Source organism: Haemaphysalis longicornis, unplaced genomic scaffold, assembly GCF_048455015.1.
Source record: "Haemaphysalis longicornis isolate Haplotype H1 unplaced genomic scaffold, Haemaphysalis longicornis Haplotype H1 scaffold_8, whole genome shotgun sequence".
Classification (NCBI taxonomy): Eukaryota; Metazoa; Arthropoda; class Arachnida; order Ixodida; family Ixodidae; genus Haemaphysalis; species Haemaphysalis longicornis.
Window position 1 is genome coordinate 105,289,779 of NW_027526445.1, and position 18,215 is coordinate 105,307,993.

Genomic DNA, 18,215 nt, shown 5'->3' on the forward strand with positions numbered 1-18,215 from the left:
TGCCGCGGAGCAATATCGGCGTAAAAACATTTGATTTGTTTGTGAACACTTTCCCGCTGGAACGTTGATATCAGTTTCAGAAAACACCGCTGCTAGTGGTTAAAACGTCGGGTAACCTGTGTGTCCGCTCGTTCCAGTGGGCTGTTGCAAAGCGTACGCGACTTGCAAAATACCCGTGAGCGTTTCTTCTGTATTTAATGTCGTAGCTAGCTTCTTCCCAGAACCCTCGCAATGAACCTGACGGTGCTCAAGCACGAAGGGCATCTGTTTCCTTCCGCTTATCTTATCCAAGAGGGGAGAAGTGTTGTTGACCGTTAACAGCGTAGGTCTCATTGAGATATGGCTCCACTGCACGGTTCTGCTGCTTTATTGGCGGTGGGAGCATAAGGGACACCCCCACACTAACAGTAGCCGGAACGCTGTAGTCTTACTGGGACCTTTCCTCCAAACTCGCTAGGTGAGTTTATTTGTCCAAGTTCTACACAGCATGACCTCTTTTACAAATATTATCCTTTTGAAAGCTAAATTTCCACATCTTGCGAAGAATCTAAGAAACTACCCTGAAATAATTCCGAACACAACTGCCATCATTCCCCTTTTCCTAACTAAACCAACCCACCTGGTACATCGTTTATTATTTTCCGGTATGGGTTTACAAGTACGGTGGAGAACTGCAAACTGATATTTTTGTTGTCAGAGGAAGCGCCTGGTTCGCTCCGCGGAAGAGCGGGCATAGCTATTGAAACGCGCAAACGTTCCCGATAATCGCAGGGGAATTATCTATATAACGTACACCCAAATTTTGCGTTTGCGTTAAGTGCAGCGCAGTGAGATGGTTTCGTTCTCGTCGATTGATGGTTTTCTGTTTTAATTTCGGTCATTGTACTTTGAATTTATAACACGTGTTTTCTTTTTTGGTTTTGCGGTCACTGAGCTTCAGGTATAGTCACTTTCGCTTCCATTGAAGTAAAGCTTGGCGTGTACCCCTGTTTCCGGATGGAAGGGGTTCGTTACTTATTAGTTTTACTTTCACAAAAAATTTAATATGGCAGAGCTTGTTGCATAGAATTTTGCATTATTCAGGACTTGCTACTGCAGAAAATATGATGTTGTCGTCTGTCAATAATGTTTTCGAAACGACCGGTTAGTCCGCCTTCCAACAGAAATAAGCAGACACGTCCCGCAGTTGCTTCGTTTCTGCTACGACTCGCTAATAAAGGAAAGTTGTGCATCGGGTTAGGCAGTTTACACTGAAATTTGAGAAAATAAACTAGTTGTCATGGACACAAGAGTTTGAAGAAGCATGCTGGATGCCCCGGAATTGTGTAACCCAATCCACGGTTCCTTTAAAAATTCCAAAATAAGAAGCAGCTCGGGAAAGTTTAATTCCTCATTTACTTTTACCCTGCCCGCTGCTATCGAGGTGTGGTATTGCCGATCCAACTCTTGGGTGCTACTCTGCTCGCAGTTTCGCAGGCGGTAAATACCTGTTAATCACGAGCCACCACAGTTTCATTCCTTGAAACCTTCTGTTGTGACCCTTACACTGGATACTTCCGGGTGTTGTCCACATCTCCTTAACATTATAAGGGATCCCTTAACGTTCTTTCTATGAAAAAGTGCGTTCTTCCTTTCCGCTGAGTGCGTCGGTTCCTTGTGCTCTCGCCCCGTGGGTTACCTTCCCACAAATTGAACTAACGTTTGTTGTGGTTAGCCTGCTTAGCTTCTTCGATTAGGTACTTTAAGGTTGATATGATCGTTCTGTATCTGCGCCGTAATGTGCGTCCATGAAGCTGTTATTCTCGAAAGCCATTGTGGGTGGGTAGCAGCCAAGTAATCATAATGCTCTGTTCTTCAAATGACATATTGACCCTGCGTACGTTATTCATTCACCACATCAGGGACGGCATAAACTATTCTCTTATGACATTGGCCTCACATAGCTAAAACTCCTTGCCGACGTGGTGTACGAGCATTAAGTCTAGTACCCTGTTTTTTGCACTTGATGAACCGGTGTGTCCGTTCTGCTGGCCGTTATGTTTGGTATCGGCAGTTGACGTACACAAACCGAATCCGCATGTTGAATTTTTTGTCTGGACGTACACGGTTGACCATCATCCAGGTGCAATGACATCCCAAACAAAACGAAACCAGTCCTTTAGATAGAAAGTACATTCGGGAGGGGGTGAAATCCTCACTGCAAGGAACACCTAGGGAACAACAAATCTGCACCTAGGGAACAACCAACACATAACAACCCTTCGCCTTGTCTTTTCGTACAGCCGAAACTTTCGCTGTAACGGCAACCAGCATATATTCTGCCAATTCATTTCTTTCTACGTCTGACTTATAATTTGTCATTTATTTACTTTTCATGAATTTCTGCCATACTGGATTGACTTGCCAATATTGCACCAAGTTTTTTGAATGGCTGATCACTCCCCCATATTTCACTTGGCAAGTGCCATAGATAGAAGATGTCTTCTAATCAACCAGGCTACGAATACGGCTGCACAAGTTCTGCAAGAAATTAGGCACTTGTCGTCATGACCACTAGGTAACAACCAACACAACCAACAACGTAATCCAAAAAATGTGTCTCGCATCAGTTTAACAGTTTCATCAGTTTAACGGGCACAATAAAGTAACGAAGCTGACGGTCAACTCGTCGGTGAAGGTAGAATCAAGCAAAATTTCCAATCATTTGTGTTTGGCTGCTTGGCCAACACTCAACGTCGTCCTCCGCTACAGTTACAATTAGGATGTTTTTCTGGAAACTGTTAACACTTGTAGAGATAGGACGACCGCAATTTCGGCGGTTTAATATGCCAATGTTCTGCAATACTCATAGGCGGCAAGTAGGCTAATCGCTATGCACCAGGAATGAGAGCATGATTTTTCCAATGAAGACACTCAGTTTTGCACCATTTGCGACGAACAGGGTTCTGTCTGGCCAACTTACACACGAGAAATCTCTAGACCAGATGGCAGAGGTTTCCATTGGGATTACCGATATTTCAGAAACAAATTGCTCCACTATCAATAAGAAATCGTATAGATTTGTCACGCAAAACACCAAACATAAAAGAGGGCTGGAAAAAAATTTGACATTCTTAATACCCCCAGGAATCTCCTACTGAAACTGTTTTGTATATATTAATTTTGCTCTCTATAAACATACAGAACTCATTACGTACCATAAAAAAATAGAGCAATGACAACAAGATAGCATGCATTTTTGCGTGGTTCCGTCGCATAACAAAATTACACAAGGAGGTGCTGCATGGTCCAAAGCAGCGAAAATAACCTAAAACCCTTCTGGCACAGAGCACGTACCACCAAACGTCGTATGTAGTGTAATACGTATTCATAGAGATGATGCTCTCGAAAAATGACGCACGAATTTTGATAGTTGGTGATAAAAGAATTATCGGAGCAGCTTGATAATAAATCATTCGATATTTTCCTCACGTTGCTACTGATTACTCTCCCAAGACGTCCTACCGCATATGCTCACCAACCATTTATCATGACTAGTCGTCCTTCCAGTCCTGTGGCTGCGGTGGAAGCTGAGTGGTAATTGAAGGAATCACTAAATTGCCTACAGTTACTCCGTTATCGGTCCAATTCGCCTCCTCGGATTACGACTTTTCCCCTTGTGTTTTTCTCGCCTTTACCAATATCTCACTTGTGTAGAATGAAACTCTGGACATAAGATTGAATTTCAGAAGGTAATTGTTAGCTCATGATCGTGACCCGCAACTTACTGATTATATACATTAACACACTTATTGATACATTTTTTTACAATCTGCCTCAACATCTAGAAACTGCTGGCCAAAGTAGTAAAAAGTTAAAAAGAGTTTATTTTGCGTTTCGATCTTCTCGGCCCCCAACCATACCACGCACAAACAGGTATGGTCCAAAAAATATCAACTGGCATTTTATGCCGGACTATAGCATAGACTGGCCACTACCCAGGCTTTCGCTCCCGGTTTTCTTGACATAAATTGTGTAGACCCATCACCTCCAAATGTCGCCGAGAGGAGAGTCTTGTGGTCAAGCCGGTTCCCAGTCGCTTACGCATTTATATACGCTTTAATTTTTCTGTCACTCTCTCTTGTTACTTGGTTTTCAGACAGCGCCCTCCAACAACCACGTGGGAATGAGACATCTCAAAATCGTGCAAGGCGTACGAGTTCCGTTACCATTTCCAGACGACGCAGTCCTCTCAGCACTGGCCTACGAACCAAGGCCAGGTGATACCTTCATAGTCAGTTATCCGAAATGTGGCACTACGTGGGTACAGTACATCGTGTACAGTATTTTGCATGCCGGCGTGCCTTTTGACCACATAACCCAGCTCCTCGTCGAATCTCCGTTCTTGGAACTGTGCGGTGCCGAAGTGGTAAACTTGGATCCCAGACCACCAACCATCAAGACCCACCTCCCCTTTGACGAAAAGAGGTTCTCACCTTTTGCAAAGTACATCTACATCGTGAGAAACCCTTACGACGTCTGTGTTTCGGGATATCATCAAGCGAAGACGCAAACGCTCAATGATGGTGGCAACCTGGACATAGGAACGTATGTCAGAAATTTTGTGGAGGGCACTGGGAGCTACGGGAGGTACTTTGAAGACAGCCTGCTTCCTTGGTATCGCCACAGAAGAGACAGCAATGTCCTATTTCTGACTTACGAAGACCTCCATGCTGACATTGAAAACCAGCTGAAAAGAATTGCTTACTTCTTGGGAGAGGAATACGGTGAACGTATCAGTAGCGATCCTGGCTTGCTTCAGCGCGTGATTGACATGACGACGAAAGAACGCATGCGTCCTATCTTCAGAGATTACATTAAAGCGAATTTCGAGTTCATGGTTCAACAGAGGACAAGAAGAGGCATCGCCGTCCCCGAACCTACGAAAGAGCTGCTGGACTTTCTTACGTGTAACACAGCGAAGCACGATTTTGTGCGAGAAGGTGCCGTGAAGGGCAACAAAAATATTCTTTTAGACGCGCACAAAGAAATTCTGAGGGAGTGGATTTTGTCTAAAACAGTTGGAAGTGACGTTCTGAAGATTTGGTCGACAGCGGGCGTCATGTAAAGCCGCAGGACGAAAGGTTCGGCAGTGCAACACGGAGCGTCAGCAGCGTGCATCCTCTGTTAACTTAACACTTAGGACTGTTATTCAGTCGGCTCTAAAATTTCTGGTGTGTTTCTTTGAACTACGCGCCTTGCTACTAACTTCCGAAAATACAGGTGGTTTACTTTGGGCGTATTTCCAGAGGTTCGAGGTCACAGAACATCAATCTGGACATCCACAATATAGGTGCACTTCTGTACATAAAATATACCTAAAAACGTATTAGTTTTTACAGCGAAACTCCATTAGCCGGAAAGAATTGCTGAATGAATGAATAAATAAAACTTTAATTAGAACAACCGGTGCTGTTATTAGGGCACCCGTCTGGGCAGTGGATCTCTACTTCAGGATTCCCTGGCTGCAGCTGCCTGCCTGGGCCCTTGTCACTAGGTCAAGCTGGAATGTAGGGTTTCTTCTGGTCGACTGTGCCTTCACTGTTACATGGACTAATTATTAATTGGTTTCAGATACGGTGTATTCTGGCATTTCCACACAATATAGTGCTCGGTAATACGCATATGCCCCACGTTTTATATTGCAATACTAAACATTACCCCACACTTTGCAATAACATCTGCGAAAAAGCTACACCGAAAAACATTTGGACGGTGCATAAGTTTTGCATTTTAAAAAAGCCTAAACCCTCATTCACACAGCCGGCACCTTCTCCGTCACGGCACCGTCACGTCAAGAAACCGTGACGGAGACGTAAACGGAGTAGCGTTCGCACTGTAGCTCTCCGTCAGTGTACAGGGTCGTCTGCTTAGTGATCAGTTTAGCCTAGAATGGGCGGCTTAATCAGAAAAGTAAAGGAAATAGCTTAGATTTTTACGTGTGCGCACTTTTCGCTAAATGTAGCCGTAAAAATTTCATTTCTGATTGGCTGGTTTAGTACGGGGCATGGTCCCGTCTCCTTGAAGGAGCGGAAACGTAGAGCTCAGCTTCCCGTCACCGTCGCACCGTATTAGGCGAGAAATCGCGCGATAAACCGTCACCCATAACGGAAGACGGTGACTTAACAGGGACGAGACGGTGTGAAAAACGGCTGTGTTAATGAGGGTTTACACTGCTCGTTAGGAAACGCCTTAAAGTGAGTCCCAACGTCAACACTTGAAGTGAATCGTTCACCTTCATGCTTGCTTTTTCGTTTAGCTCGTTCTTTTGTTTTACAGCGAAGCTGTTATCCTATCGTCGGTTGGAAACTTTTGTGTCGTAACCAAGCAAAAATCATGCAGGACCAAGCAGTTCTCGCCCAAGACGCCGTCAGGCTGATCAGGCGTTCAGTATATAGCTCAGTATTTGCGTAACAAAAAAACCGCAAAAACAAAACATCGAAACCTCGTCATGATTGATATCACCGATGGAGGATCGGAAGCTGGCCGTTCTAACGCTGCCCTAATGATACAAGTTGGCGTCTCAGTGAAGTTAGCGTCACTGACCTGTATACGCTGATGGGTGCATGTGGGGGGCTGATTGGTGCATGTAAAAAATGTGAGCAACAGTGTGAACTAACGGCACGCAGAGTAGGAGACACAGACACAGTTCTCCGTACGAGCATTAGCTGTGCGACAGAGTCAAGAAAATTACCGAAAGGGGGGGTGCTACAGTTCTTATGTCCGCGCCCATTCTAAACTAGGAAGCCCGGCGCGAAATAAACGATCCTGGTAGAGAGAGTTACACATGTAAAACAAGACACAAAACGAAGTACGTCGTAGGACATTGGCGTAGCAGTTACGGAATACACTGACATGTAAACGAAGCTCTGGTGGACATATGGGAAGCCTAATTAAAGGTCGTCACCAACAGCATGCAGGATTAGTAAGAGCGAATGCCTGCGGCAAGTTAGCTGCGTACTTTCTCCAGTGTATGGCGAGCCAGAACTTGATCCGTATTATATCATTCGCCGATATGCCGACAAATGCACACGTGAAATATATGCACCCTTTTGCGCCAGTCAGAGGAGCGACAAATGCATACTCAAACCATCTGTGTCACCGTATAACAATAAAATCAGATATATCTGAAATGAATGACTCGGCCTTACTCTTTGATGACAATATCATCGCAGTGTCTTAGAAGAACTTAAGTTCGTTTTGTGTTATTTGCCCCTTTTTCCCTTTCTATGCATTGATCTATGGTGCGCATTAATGCACCTGCAGGCAATAAAAATTGTTTGTTTGTGGCTCTGCCGCCTCCCGTTAGTTCTTAGGTATCTAGGTATCGCACACGTACTAACTGTTATAAGTATTCCTTCTTTCCTAGAACCATTTCCGATTGGAATAAACTTCAGAATTCACAAGTTTTGCAGCCTTCTCTAAGTTTGTTTGAGTCCCACCTTAATTAGCATTGTATAGGAATCTGAATTTTTGTGTGATTTGGGTGAATCTGAATTTGTGTGTGATATTATTTGTAACAACTTTTTGTACCCGAGAAGAAGAGCCGTTTCATCTGCGTTGAATTGTGCAATTGTTGTAAACCGTATATCCTTTTTATGCACTGTAACCCACCTGCTAAAATCCCTATCAGGGATTGCAGTATTTATAAATAAATAAATAAATAAATAAATAAATAAATCTATTACGATACGCTGCCCGGAAAACTGAAATTAAGTGTACCGGCTCAAATTAATTAAATTAGTTTTATTAGGGACAAAATGTTGACTCCGTGACGAGGTTTCTTTCCCTTTTTCAAAAAGCAACGCGCATACTGCATCGTTTAGGAGGGCATGCGTGTTCCGGAGTAGCACACCAGTTTTATGTTCAACATGCGCGAAGCGATCAATAGAATGTTCCTTCGCGAATTCCAGTGAAATGAGCACGTGTTCTTACTCTTTTTTTCTAGCAAAATATTCCTGACATTTTTGTCAAGAATTATTACTCTCATCAAAAGTAGCCTTGTTTTTATGTAATTAGAGCACCACAGCTTTCCCGGATACCCTAATATCCCTCCATCTCGTTTCCAGGGTCCTAGCAGTTCATTTAGGTACATTAAAACACTTAAAGAAAAAAAGTTCATGTTTCTAAAGCAAATGCTCTCGCCGTGTAAACAAGCTCTAAAGGGAAGGGTTACGATGGATCCTACCAAGTTTGCTGGGCTTTCCAAGTTTTTTAGTAACCGGTAACAGGATACACAACTCGGCAGCTGTGAGTTTTTTTTTCCTTTAGGACGAATGGTTTTTGAAAATTCCCAAAGAATATCGAACTTTGAAGGTAGTTTTGATAAAATTCTGAACGTAGTTTTGACAAAACCTCTTTAGTCATGTGGGTATATCGAAGGCCGGAATCAACAGATCACATTGGGCTTATGTAGAAGGTTTACAAATAATCACAAGGTTTACAAGGCTCATGTAGAAGGTTTACAAACACAACAGACAGGTAGGTATCACAAGTCGCATAGGTAGCATAAGGGGAGCCTCCACAAGCCCACTCCCTGAGTGACTCAGTTTTCTGTCATCAATTCAACTATAATTCAGGAAAGCGTATGTACGGCTAAACGTTATTGTATATAACCTTACTGATTACTGTGGGACAAATGTTTTGTCGGACAAACCCACTTCAAAACGTAATAATGTACGCGAAGGGATAAAAAGTAATTGTAAAAATTTGATACCGATTTGTATCGAAAGCTTCCCAGGTAATATAATACGCAAAACAAAAAGAACTCAGCCACAAATTTAAACCGGCGGAATGACCACATGCCCAGCTATTTAAAAGCTGAATGGCTATCAGGTCTCGAATAAGAAGGATACACGGAGAGGTTTCGGACAAATCAACGCACAATATTTTAAGATTATTGGTTATGATTCTACACCGCAAAGGGATAGAACCTCGCCGACTGCACGTACTGCGAGAGAATTTTTTATTTCACCGTTTTTTTATTTATCTGGGAGGACACGGTGAACTGAAGCGCACGTGCACCGAAGCGAATCTCTTGTAGGATTCGCTGTTCCCGACACCGTAGACCTTCAATATTTTATTCCGATCAATGAACCTTTGTATTTTTTCCAGATACACGAATTCAGGATAACCTCACACCTAAATAAAGAGGGAAACACCCGGCGCCATTAAGAGGGTCTCCGCCTACTCACACAACATGAGGCAGGGATCATTTCTCCCATCTTATAATGTTTCATGGCAAGACACGCACCAAGCTTCCACTAAAACGATTCCACTACGAATGTGAATGAAAATGGCGCCCCTCCTCCTTTGAAGATTGTGGCTGATCTTTTTAGAACTTTACCCAAAGAGCAGCAGAATCAACCGGCTGCTTCTTCAGAAGAACAAATTCTTGATGCCCACTTCGCAAACCCTCATTAGAGTTCCCAATATCTTCCAACTGCGCCGTTATACTGGCAAACGTAACAGAGTGGTTTTCCGCGTTTCGCCACCACTGCAATTAGGCTAAACACATCATACAAAGTTAGCTTTCAATTAATGCCTCAACTAACCTCTGTGTAATGCTGGGTCCTGAAAGAGGCTTTCAGGCTCGGCGGAAGAAAGGCAAGTCTCAGTCCTAACAAACAACGACTTCTCTTTTCTACCACCATTCGCAAAAAAACATCCTGTGAGGATTAAATTCGTAGTCATTACCGCTTTCTTCTGCCATACCCCACTCGATCCTTCTCTGCCTCTTGCACACATGCCCGTGCATCTCCCTACCACAGTATGATCTCGTTCGTGCTTGTACAATTAATGAACTTGATACATATCTTTACCAAGGCAAACGAAAATCTGCCTTGTGCTCAATGGTTTAACCTGAAAACGCCTCCCTAATTGCCAGGACCGGGCTTATTGTTCTACTTTATCAGGTTAAGGTTTGCTAGCAAGTAGGAGAAGTCCTTGAATATCTTACCCTAACCATTAATGTTCCCTATTTCGTAGCTCAGGAAACTCTCCAAGGGCCCGACTTACATCACCAACATAATACCTCGCTTTCTCACCCCTCTCTCCGGCAAAGCTTGGAACAGCTTATCAACAACCCTATCATTTCTTCCCTCGAATATATCCATGCATGGTTTTGCCCTCTTTCGGGTAGCTTCTGCCCAAACATCGCAACACACAATGCATTATGGCTATTACGTAAAGAGATCAATCGCTCATACAATAATTTTTTTCCCTTTACAACTTATCTTAGTAATTGGTCACCTCAACGAATTTGCCATACTCGAGGAAGTGGTGCACGCGTACCATACCTTACGAGCTGAAATTTCAATATGAGTTTAACGAAAACTCAATATGAGTTGAACGATTGCCTCTAAGTAGAATACTCGCAGCTAGTACTACCGTGTTGGCAGGGTAACCCAAAGATCCGTAATGCCCCTGGTTCTGTCTAGCTTTGCCATGAAGATGGTGGCTCCAAACCTCGAACTTCCCTCTGCGGGGTGCTTCATTATATGTGCAGATGATATCACTGTATAAAAAAATCAGCCGAATACTCATACCGCAAAGACCTGAAACCAAAGACCAAACCACTGCGAACAGCACTGAATCATTCCTGGCCTCTTTTGGTATAGAACGAGCAGCCGAAAAAAGCAGACTTCCTACGAGCAATTTGCTAAAAACTACCTTTGCATTATAATCTTCCGACTGTTCTCACATGTGCCGCATATACCGGTAATAATAAACCCTTGCTATTTATCATCATCTAAATTTGAAGCGAAAAACTAACCACTGAAAGGTCGACGGAAAACTATTTTCCGAATGAATATATCTCTTCTCCAAAAAAACTAGGCGGATGAAGCGCACCGACAACTCAAACCGTAGCATGTGCTGCCGCCGTGTCCACCATAACTTAGGCAGTTGTCACGAGCATAGTCCTAATACTTCAGTGAAACGGACATGCAAATACTTGAACACCAGCATTGAGTCACCCTTCACACCTCCAGCAGACAGAGAGAAAGAGGGAGAGACAGACAGAAACTTTAATCAGAGTTGAATTGAGCGAACTTGTGGTCATGGTCACACGCGCCTGGACAAATATCAGGCTGCTGGTGCCCCTGCACACCTGACGAATATCAAAAAAGAGAAAGTTAATTCCTCCCTCAAAGATTCTAACTCGTGAAGATGTCTCTCTCATCTGACAATCTGACAGCTGAAGCCACGACAGCCCCACGACATTGAACTACTCTTGTTTCTCAGCGCCGCCCGTCTGTTTCAGGCTCAACGGTCACCCAAGGCTTCCCTGTAACCTCCACCTGGTTCGCTCTGCCCGCACCCCCGCCCTCTGTAGCAAACAACGCCACCGTGAATGGAGAAGCTCGATACTAGAGGAAAGCAGAGAGGTCTGCAGGAATGCTATAGCTACCATGCTTCTGTGCGGGGATGGGAGATGCGTGGGTATGAGTGGTGCGTAAACACATATTTACATAAATGCCAGCGTGGTTTCCACACTAGCAGGAAATGCATAATGCCTACCTGATGTCACCCCACTCAATGGCAATGATCCCTTGACGCACTGCAAGTTACCACCTTCAAAGCAGAAATTCATGTGATCATTAACTCCACAGGTCTTCTGCCGTACGGCCTTCCCTCCGTCCCTTTCCAGATACGCATCCTGACGGACTGCTTCAAGGGGGTATAACTACTTGAGGATCACACATTAACAAAACATATCGGGAAAAAACTGTTTATCAGATTTTCATCGTGAATTCAGGTGTTATTTATTTTCTCACGGACTGTTCGCCTAAATACGAGAGGTGACCACAGGAGGACCAGGATGCCAGGATCAAGGACGCCATGCGCCGTAGAGGGGATGTACACACTCTGTTTCGACACTGAACCTTAAATACCTCCTTCCCGCACACAAGTAAGTCACGACCATGCCCCACAGAACTGCCGTAAAAGCACGCCCATAGACTGCACCCTGGATGCCCACGACGATTAACCCTGTACAGAACCTTCACCCATGTGCCTGTGACAAATGCATCCTCCTCATACAACGACCGCCATACACTAAACCCTTTCACGCTGCCCCTCATTATACATTTTGCTGGAGAAATCGCTCTAGCGCCAGCAACATAGAGCCTTGATTCTGCCCTCTTCCTCAACCCATCCTTTTCCTCCTTCCCTAAGGGACCACCATACTCACCAATAGACGTTCAATGTGTTCATGGGCGCAACGACCCCCACTTTCTACACCCTCTTCCCTACTTCGCCTAGAGTCGTTCTGTCCTCCTCAATGCTCTCTGTCTCTCGCTTCAATGAGGTCTTCAGTTTTTCGTGACAGTCCATATTCATTTTTGTGGCTGTCTCTCTACTGCGAGTAATGCTTATTAAAGGACTGTTATCGTGAAATCGTCATTGATGGCATTTATGGCATAGGCCTTGTCTTTCAATACGGGAAATTTTTGCTCAAGCACCACTCTTAATTCCTTCCTCTTGTTTATTATAGTGTGGTTTATTAATTCTGTTTATTATATATATTCAGCTTCAAACCACCCTGTTATCACATCGTTTGGCCCTCCCAAGCATGTCAAGGCTCAGTACAATGCATGGAGCGCCTTTAAAGAAATTGTGCATATTTTATACCCCTCGTAAGGTGTTTCGATGTGCATTTCCAGCTTTGTCCATTACGGTAGGACGTATAATTACCTGAAGGGAATTCCTCTCCGCTAGGACAATTAGCATTGCCCTTAAGCAGCTACGACAGCTTATACCCCATTTGCAAACCACATGGTCCACTACGTTTTCCTTTTTTATTTATTGGAATCACTGACTGCGGTAAAATGGGAAATTCTAACACCGAAGATGTTAAGAGAATCGCAATTTTTTGTGTCCTCGATTCAAAATACTAAGAAATTGCCTAGCATGCGCACGTGAGGGTAGGCCTCACGGCTTTCGCTCGGCGGCTAACAAAGCCAAGAAAATGCCCAGCGCTCGTATCTGCACGCCTCGCGGTGACCGCCCTGCTTCCCCGGCGCACGTTTGTTGAGCCAAGCATACTAGCTTAGGAGGATTGGCCAAGATTCGCCATTAAAAAAAGTCCGGCGTTTCCCATATTTATAGAAACACTTGCTCGGAAAGTGAAAGACTCCAACGGTAACCATAATCTTGGCAACAATTGCTCGGAACGAGAAATACACGTAATAGCGTACGCCCCTCAATGGTGATGTCAAATGATTATCAGTTTTAAAAAAGTGGAAGTAGCTCACACTCATACCAACAATGAGGGAGTAAAGGTGGTTGCGGCAGCGAAGAGGAAGCAAGTCTTCTGCAATCCTACCTTCCCGATAATCGTGAATGTTGCGCACAGCTTCTCAACCTTCACGTCTTACGCGTTATTGGGAGCTTCCTTCATATTTTTAAAGCGAAAGCTTTCTTGATGGTACCGATGGCGTCTTTAAAAAAAAACTACTGAATTTTCCCACGCTAAGGTTAGCCCTCCAAAAAGCCTTCACAAGATCCCTCGAAACACGGCGTGAGCCTGAAACCGGGCATCAATTGTGTGAAAACGGCTAACTGAACATTATACGAAATAGGAAATGTTCCAGATAAGGCAATACACGAGTCAATCGTGAAGGAGGGGTTCAACTGTTGTTCTTATCTCATCAACCACGAATTTGTAGACATTTGGATCGTTCGTTCATGCTTCTGAATAGCTCGCGAAAAATCCTCGCATGGGTTCATTCCTCGTATCTGAGCTAGCTACACGCGTTGCAAGTTACAGCAAAACCGTACCAATACGGCAAAAAAGCACCCGTACCGAAATAAAAAACGGCAAAGAAACTGACATTAATCGAAGAAGTCGAATTGCAACGAATGTAACGCCCATATCAACCTACCGCAGCAACCTCAGCCCACCCTTTGCTGCTGATGCAGAGGGCGCTACGTAGATAAAGAAAACAAACCACCCAAACCATGGGCAATATCAACCAAAACTTAACAATCAGAAAACCACGCATGGAGTGAAAAAAATCACAACTTGAAGTACAGAAAACTCAAATAACAGCGACAAAATCGCAAAAGCGTGAAAAAAAATAATAGTAGGTGAAACTGAATTATTCCAGGCAAACAACCAATAATCCCGTTGATAATGCCCACAAGTGTCATGAAAAGATTTTATGCTTGGTAAAATACATCGCTCCAAGTGTAGCGACCAGTTATGAAGTAAAAAACAGCCCACATGGGATTCAAATTTGGCTTAACGATCTTGCATCAAGAATCGGAATCTTTGCATTGCGAGGCGAAACAGTCTACCTCGTTAAATTAATATCAGACGGACGTGGATGAGTGTAGAAACGTTCCCCTATAAGGCATAATGGTTAAGTAGGCTGTGCGCACTTGCAAGCCACCCTTCGCGGGCAGAACATAACGCAAGCCAGAGAGCGTGAGCCCTGAATCGCATGTCTGGAAAGAGAAACAGCAGTGCAGGACGAAGATCGGAGAACTCTTAAGAAACTTCGACAGAGCGCCCGCCTGTAAGCCCCACTGTATGGCGAAAGGAACGAGTTTTTCGCGGTGCTTGTTGTACATGGGCTGGTCAAGTGTTGACGGGCGGGACTGTGAAGTTTAACGCAAAGTTGTGTAGCCGATCAAGAGTACGTCCAATTTTAAGCTCTCGGCTCCACATTTGTAGAAATTTCTAAACTTCCCCCGCTTCGTATTGACAACTGTCTGCCGGTCTGGCACAAAGTTTGCGCTTTCCTGCGTGCTGCCAAAGATTGATTTAAACACTCAATCCTTACCAAAAGCTTTGTTTGCTTTTCCTTTACATGCACAGCTGATCGGCGGCGAAGAAAATTTGGAAACGACATAAGCCTTTAGTATTTGTTTTTTCTTTATTTGACTACCACTGCCACTACCTACGTTATAAGAACAAATTTAACGATTTTGTTTACTAAAGCAAATTGAGCGCTGTAAAACGCTTTAAAATTGACTCAGAAATATAAAACGCCGTGAGCACATTTTAGCAAGTGCCATGTCCTTTGAGGCACTCTACATCGTTACATAAACATTTCTAATTAGTGACATACTTTTTGCTCTTCCAAATTACTCAGTAAGCGCCAAATAAAAAAGGTGTAAGGTTTATTAATTCCACCTAGAGCAATCGTACGCGTTTTCGTCAATATAGGACATTTAACGAACCATTGTGGAAGTAGTTGAAATACCCAAATAAGTATTACAAGAACCATTAGGGACTGCGCCCCGTTGTAAAGGGCGAAATTCTCAGCGTTGCTTTATTGGAACCCGTATTGTACACAAAAATCGCTGTAGAGAGGGTCGTTTAGAAAAATGAAAACCAAGGCATAAGTTGGGGTTGAAAGTGGGGGCAGCTAAACATCAGTGCGGCATGAAGGAAGGAGGACTGGGAGAAAGGGTGCCGCAGCACTCTCTGGGACAGACAAAGAGCAGCGCCGAAGGACGGACGGCCACTGCCTCACGTGCAATATCAGCCGCGTTGATAGCGAGTGAGCCAACGCGGAGGAACACGGGGTGATTGTGAAACAGGGGAACGATGTCCGGAAGTGCTGTCGACGGGGGTGGTCACTTGGCACAGGTGCGTGTCCGAAGAGTTCACAGGGAAGTTAAAGAGCAGAAAAACACACCGCCGTACAAACATTCCGCTTTGTGTTTTAGAAAGTTTTAAAAATTTTCCGTAATTTTCTTCGTTGAATAGGCTCCTGGCGATGGTGAAAGAGCGGAACGGGCCGCGGAGAGCGCTCTGCGGGCGCGTTGTCACCGGGTGACGTTGGGGGACGGCTTGGGAGTGTGCGGCACGAATCGGTGACTGATGCTTGGCGTTTTTTCGACCACATTGAAAACTAGCAATTGTTTAGGCGCCCAGGATTTTAGCTGACCGTTTTCGACGGTCCGCTCCGGTATCGGCGGCCCGCTCGGTCCAACCGGAACCAATGCCATTCGCGGCCAAGCGCGCCACGCATGCGCAGTAGCGCTCCCGCTTGCTATCGGAGCGGAGCGGAGCGTGTAAAACGGTCAGCTAAAACTCCCCAGTGACGTGATGTAGGTATAGCTATTCCGACATGCATTGTAAATTGACGCTTCACTCATAAAGATCGCAATTCAGGTAATAATTGTGGTGTTATAAAAAGTGTTTTGTAAATTAAATGGTAAAATTATATTGCAATCTTGTAAAAGATAAAAACACTTGGCATGTATAATAAAAATTGAGACAGTAGGTGAGGTTGGAAACGGAAACACACTTCTGCAGGGCAAAGTTTGTGTCAACACCACAAGGCGATCGAGTTGCGTCCATCCAAAACGGATCTAAAGGGGGATAGTTGAGCTCTCTGTTTCAATGCAAGCTTTGTTGCGTTATCACCTTCCCGACCGCCACCGCTGCCACAGTATCGTCTGCTGCTAGGTTAGACGTCTATGGTGGGATAACAGAAAAACACGGTCGCGACCATTGCTCGTATGACGCATAAGGGCAGCGGAGAGCTACGCCTGATAACCGCAGAGTGTACCGATGTCGCCCATTAACTCATTCGTCTAGGTCGGCTTCAATCAGCGCAGAATGATTTAAACAGTCACATTTCTTAGTTATTCTTCTCTTCAGTTTGATCCTGTCACAGCCCAGCGTACATTAGAGGAGCATGGACAAATACCAAGAATTGGATTCGCACTGTCATGAAGTGGTTTGTACTGCCCTCTTACGTTGCTGTTACGCCAAACAAATATTTTTTTATTTTATAGCCAAGCATAAAAGCATACTACGTTGTGTTATTTGTATGCTCTGTACCCGCTGACTAGTATGCAGTACAAACTATTAGTTCGTTTGGTGGAAAAAAATGCTGAAACCCCGCGTCATGCTAAAATTCGCCTGATGCTAATTCACGGGGATTTCCCTGCGCCGACGATCGGGGAAATTTCTTGCCCAATTTTACGGCAAAAGCAGCTACCATTTTCAAGCTGTCACGAAACATTACGTCACTTTACAGAGGCTCAAATTGCCAATGTGTGACGAGACCGCCCCCACCAGATGTTCAAAATACGTCACGCCTTCTCAGCCAATAACAAACAGGGCGTAAAATACAAGCCTTTTTGTGGTTGAATAGCAAATACAGGCGTACGTTGTTATGTCCGCTGCCTTTAGTGTAGTTTTTCATTGCCGGCCAAGAAATATGTGCTTTCAGTAAAGAGAAATAAGGCAAACTGTAGCACTGGTGCCCGTAAACGTCATAAAACGTCAACATTACGAAGGCACACACAACCGCTTTGTCAACGCGGAACACGTGACCAAAATTGAAAGCAAATCAGAAAAGACTTCCGGCAAATTGATAGTAAACCGTGAATTTGTGCAGCAGAGAATGGGGCGCTATGAGCATCAGTGAGTGCAATATAGCTACGCTTTAAAATTGAGGGACCCCTCATTCATCTTCACAGTATGCGTGCACGCAATGCATCATCGCTCGCATGTCTTGGCCCTTGGCGGCGGGGTCAAGTGGTGAAGACTTTCCACAATGGCTGGAACACCCTCTATTCTGGCCGTGATTTAGAATTTTGGATGAAATTACTCGGCACTGCTGGGAGCGCTACGGGATACTGGGTTCACGCCGATTTTACGCTCACAATCAGCACCGCGGACGATGATGACTCTTCTAGGACACGGGCACCCCCAACCCTACACTTTCATACGGTTTTCTGATACTGCTCATACTGCTTTGAAGCCGCTAAAAATATTTCAGCAGGCTGATTTTTAAAGGTTTAACTCTATTCACAGGTTTACCGTCCTATCAAGATACATTTAAGTTGAAATGCGTAACACCGTCATAAATAGAAAAACTTAGGCAGTAAAAAGCAAGTGATTTAAAACCAAAACATTCAGTGATTCAAAATTAAGCTTTTATCGTTAAGTGGACGTTCACCATTCGTCATTGAAAACACTGTCGACTGTTTTTGCTGGAAACGTGTTGAGTGTTGGCGTATTCTCGGATCTAGAGCGGCTTAGTGGCTCCAACTAGCCTTCTCTAGAAGCTAAAGCATCTTTACGTCAATTTGTAGCATGAGTTCAAGGAACTTCTCATGACCCTATACTCAGGCCAACCAAAATCTGCCCTGGGCTCGACGATATAACATGAAAACACCATCGTAATTTGCCTGAACCCACCCTT

General features: G+C 44.3%; 1 protein-coding gene across 1 annotated transcript; it reads left to right on the plus strand.

The window, feature by feature from the left end:
• Positions 1-325: 325 nt before the first annotated feature.
• LOC144148991 (sulfotransferase ssu-1-like) lies at positions 326-7,685 on the plus strand. Its single transcript, XM_077680515.1, has 2 exons — positions 326-457; positions 4,139-7,685. Exon 2 carries the CDS (start codon positions 4,166-4,168, stop codon positions 5,105-5,107), a length of 942 nt encoding a protein of 313 aa, XP_077536641.1. The 5' UTR covers positions 326-457; positions 4,139-4,165; the 3' UTR covers positions 5,108-7,685.
• Positions 7,686-18,215: the final 10,530 nt, after the last annotated feature.

Coding starts and splice junctions, on each gene's coding strand:
- LOC144148991 (XM_077680515.1), top strand. CDS start 4,166: ATGAGACATCTCAAAATCGTGCAAGGCGTACGAGTTCCGTTACCATTT.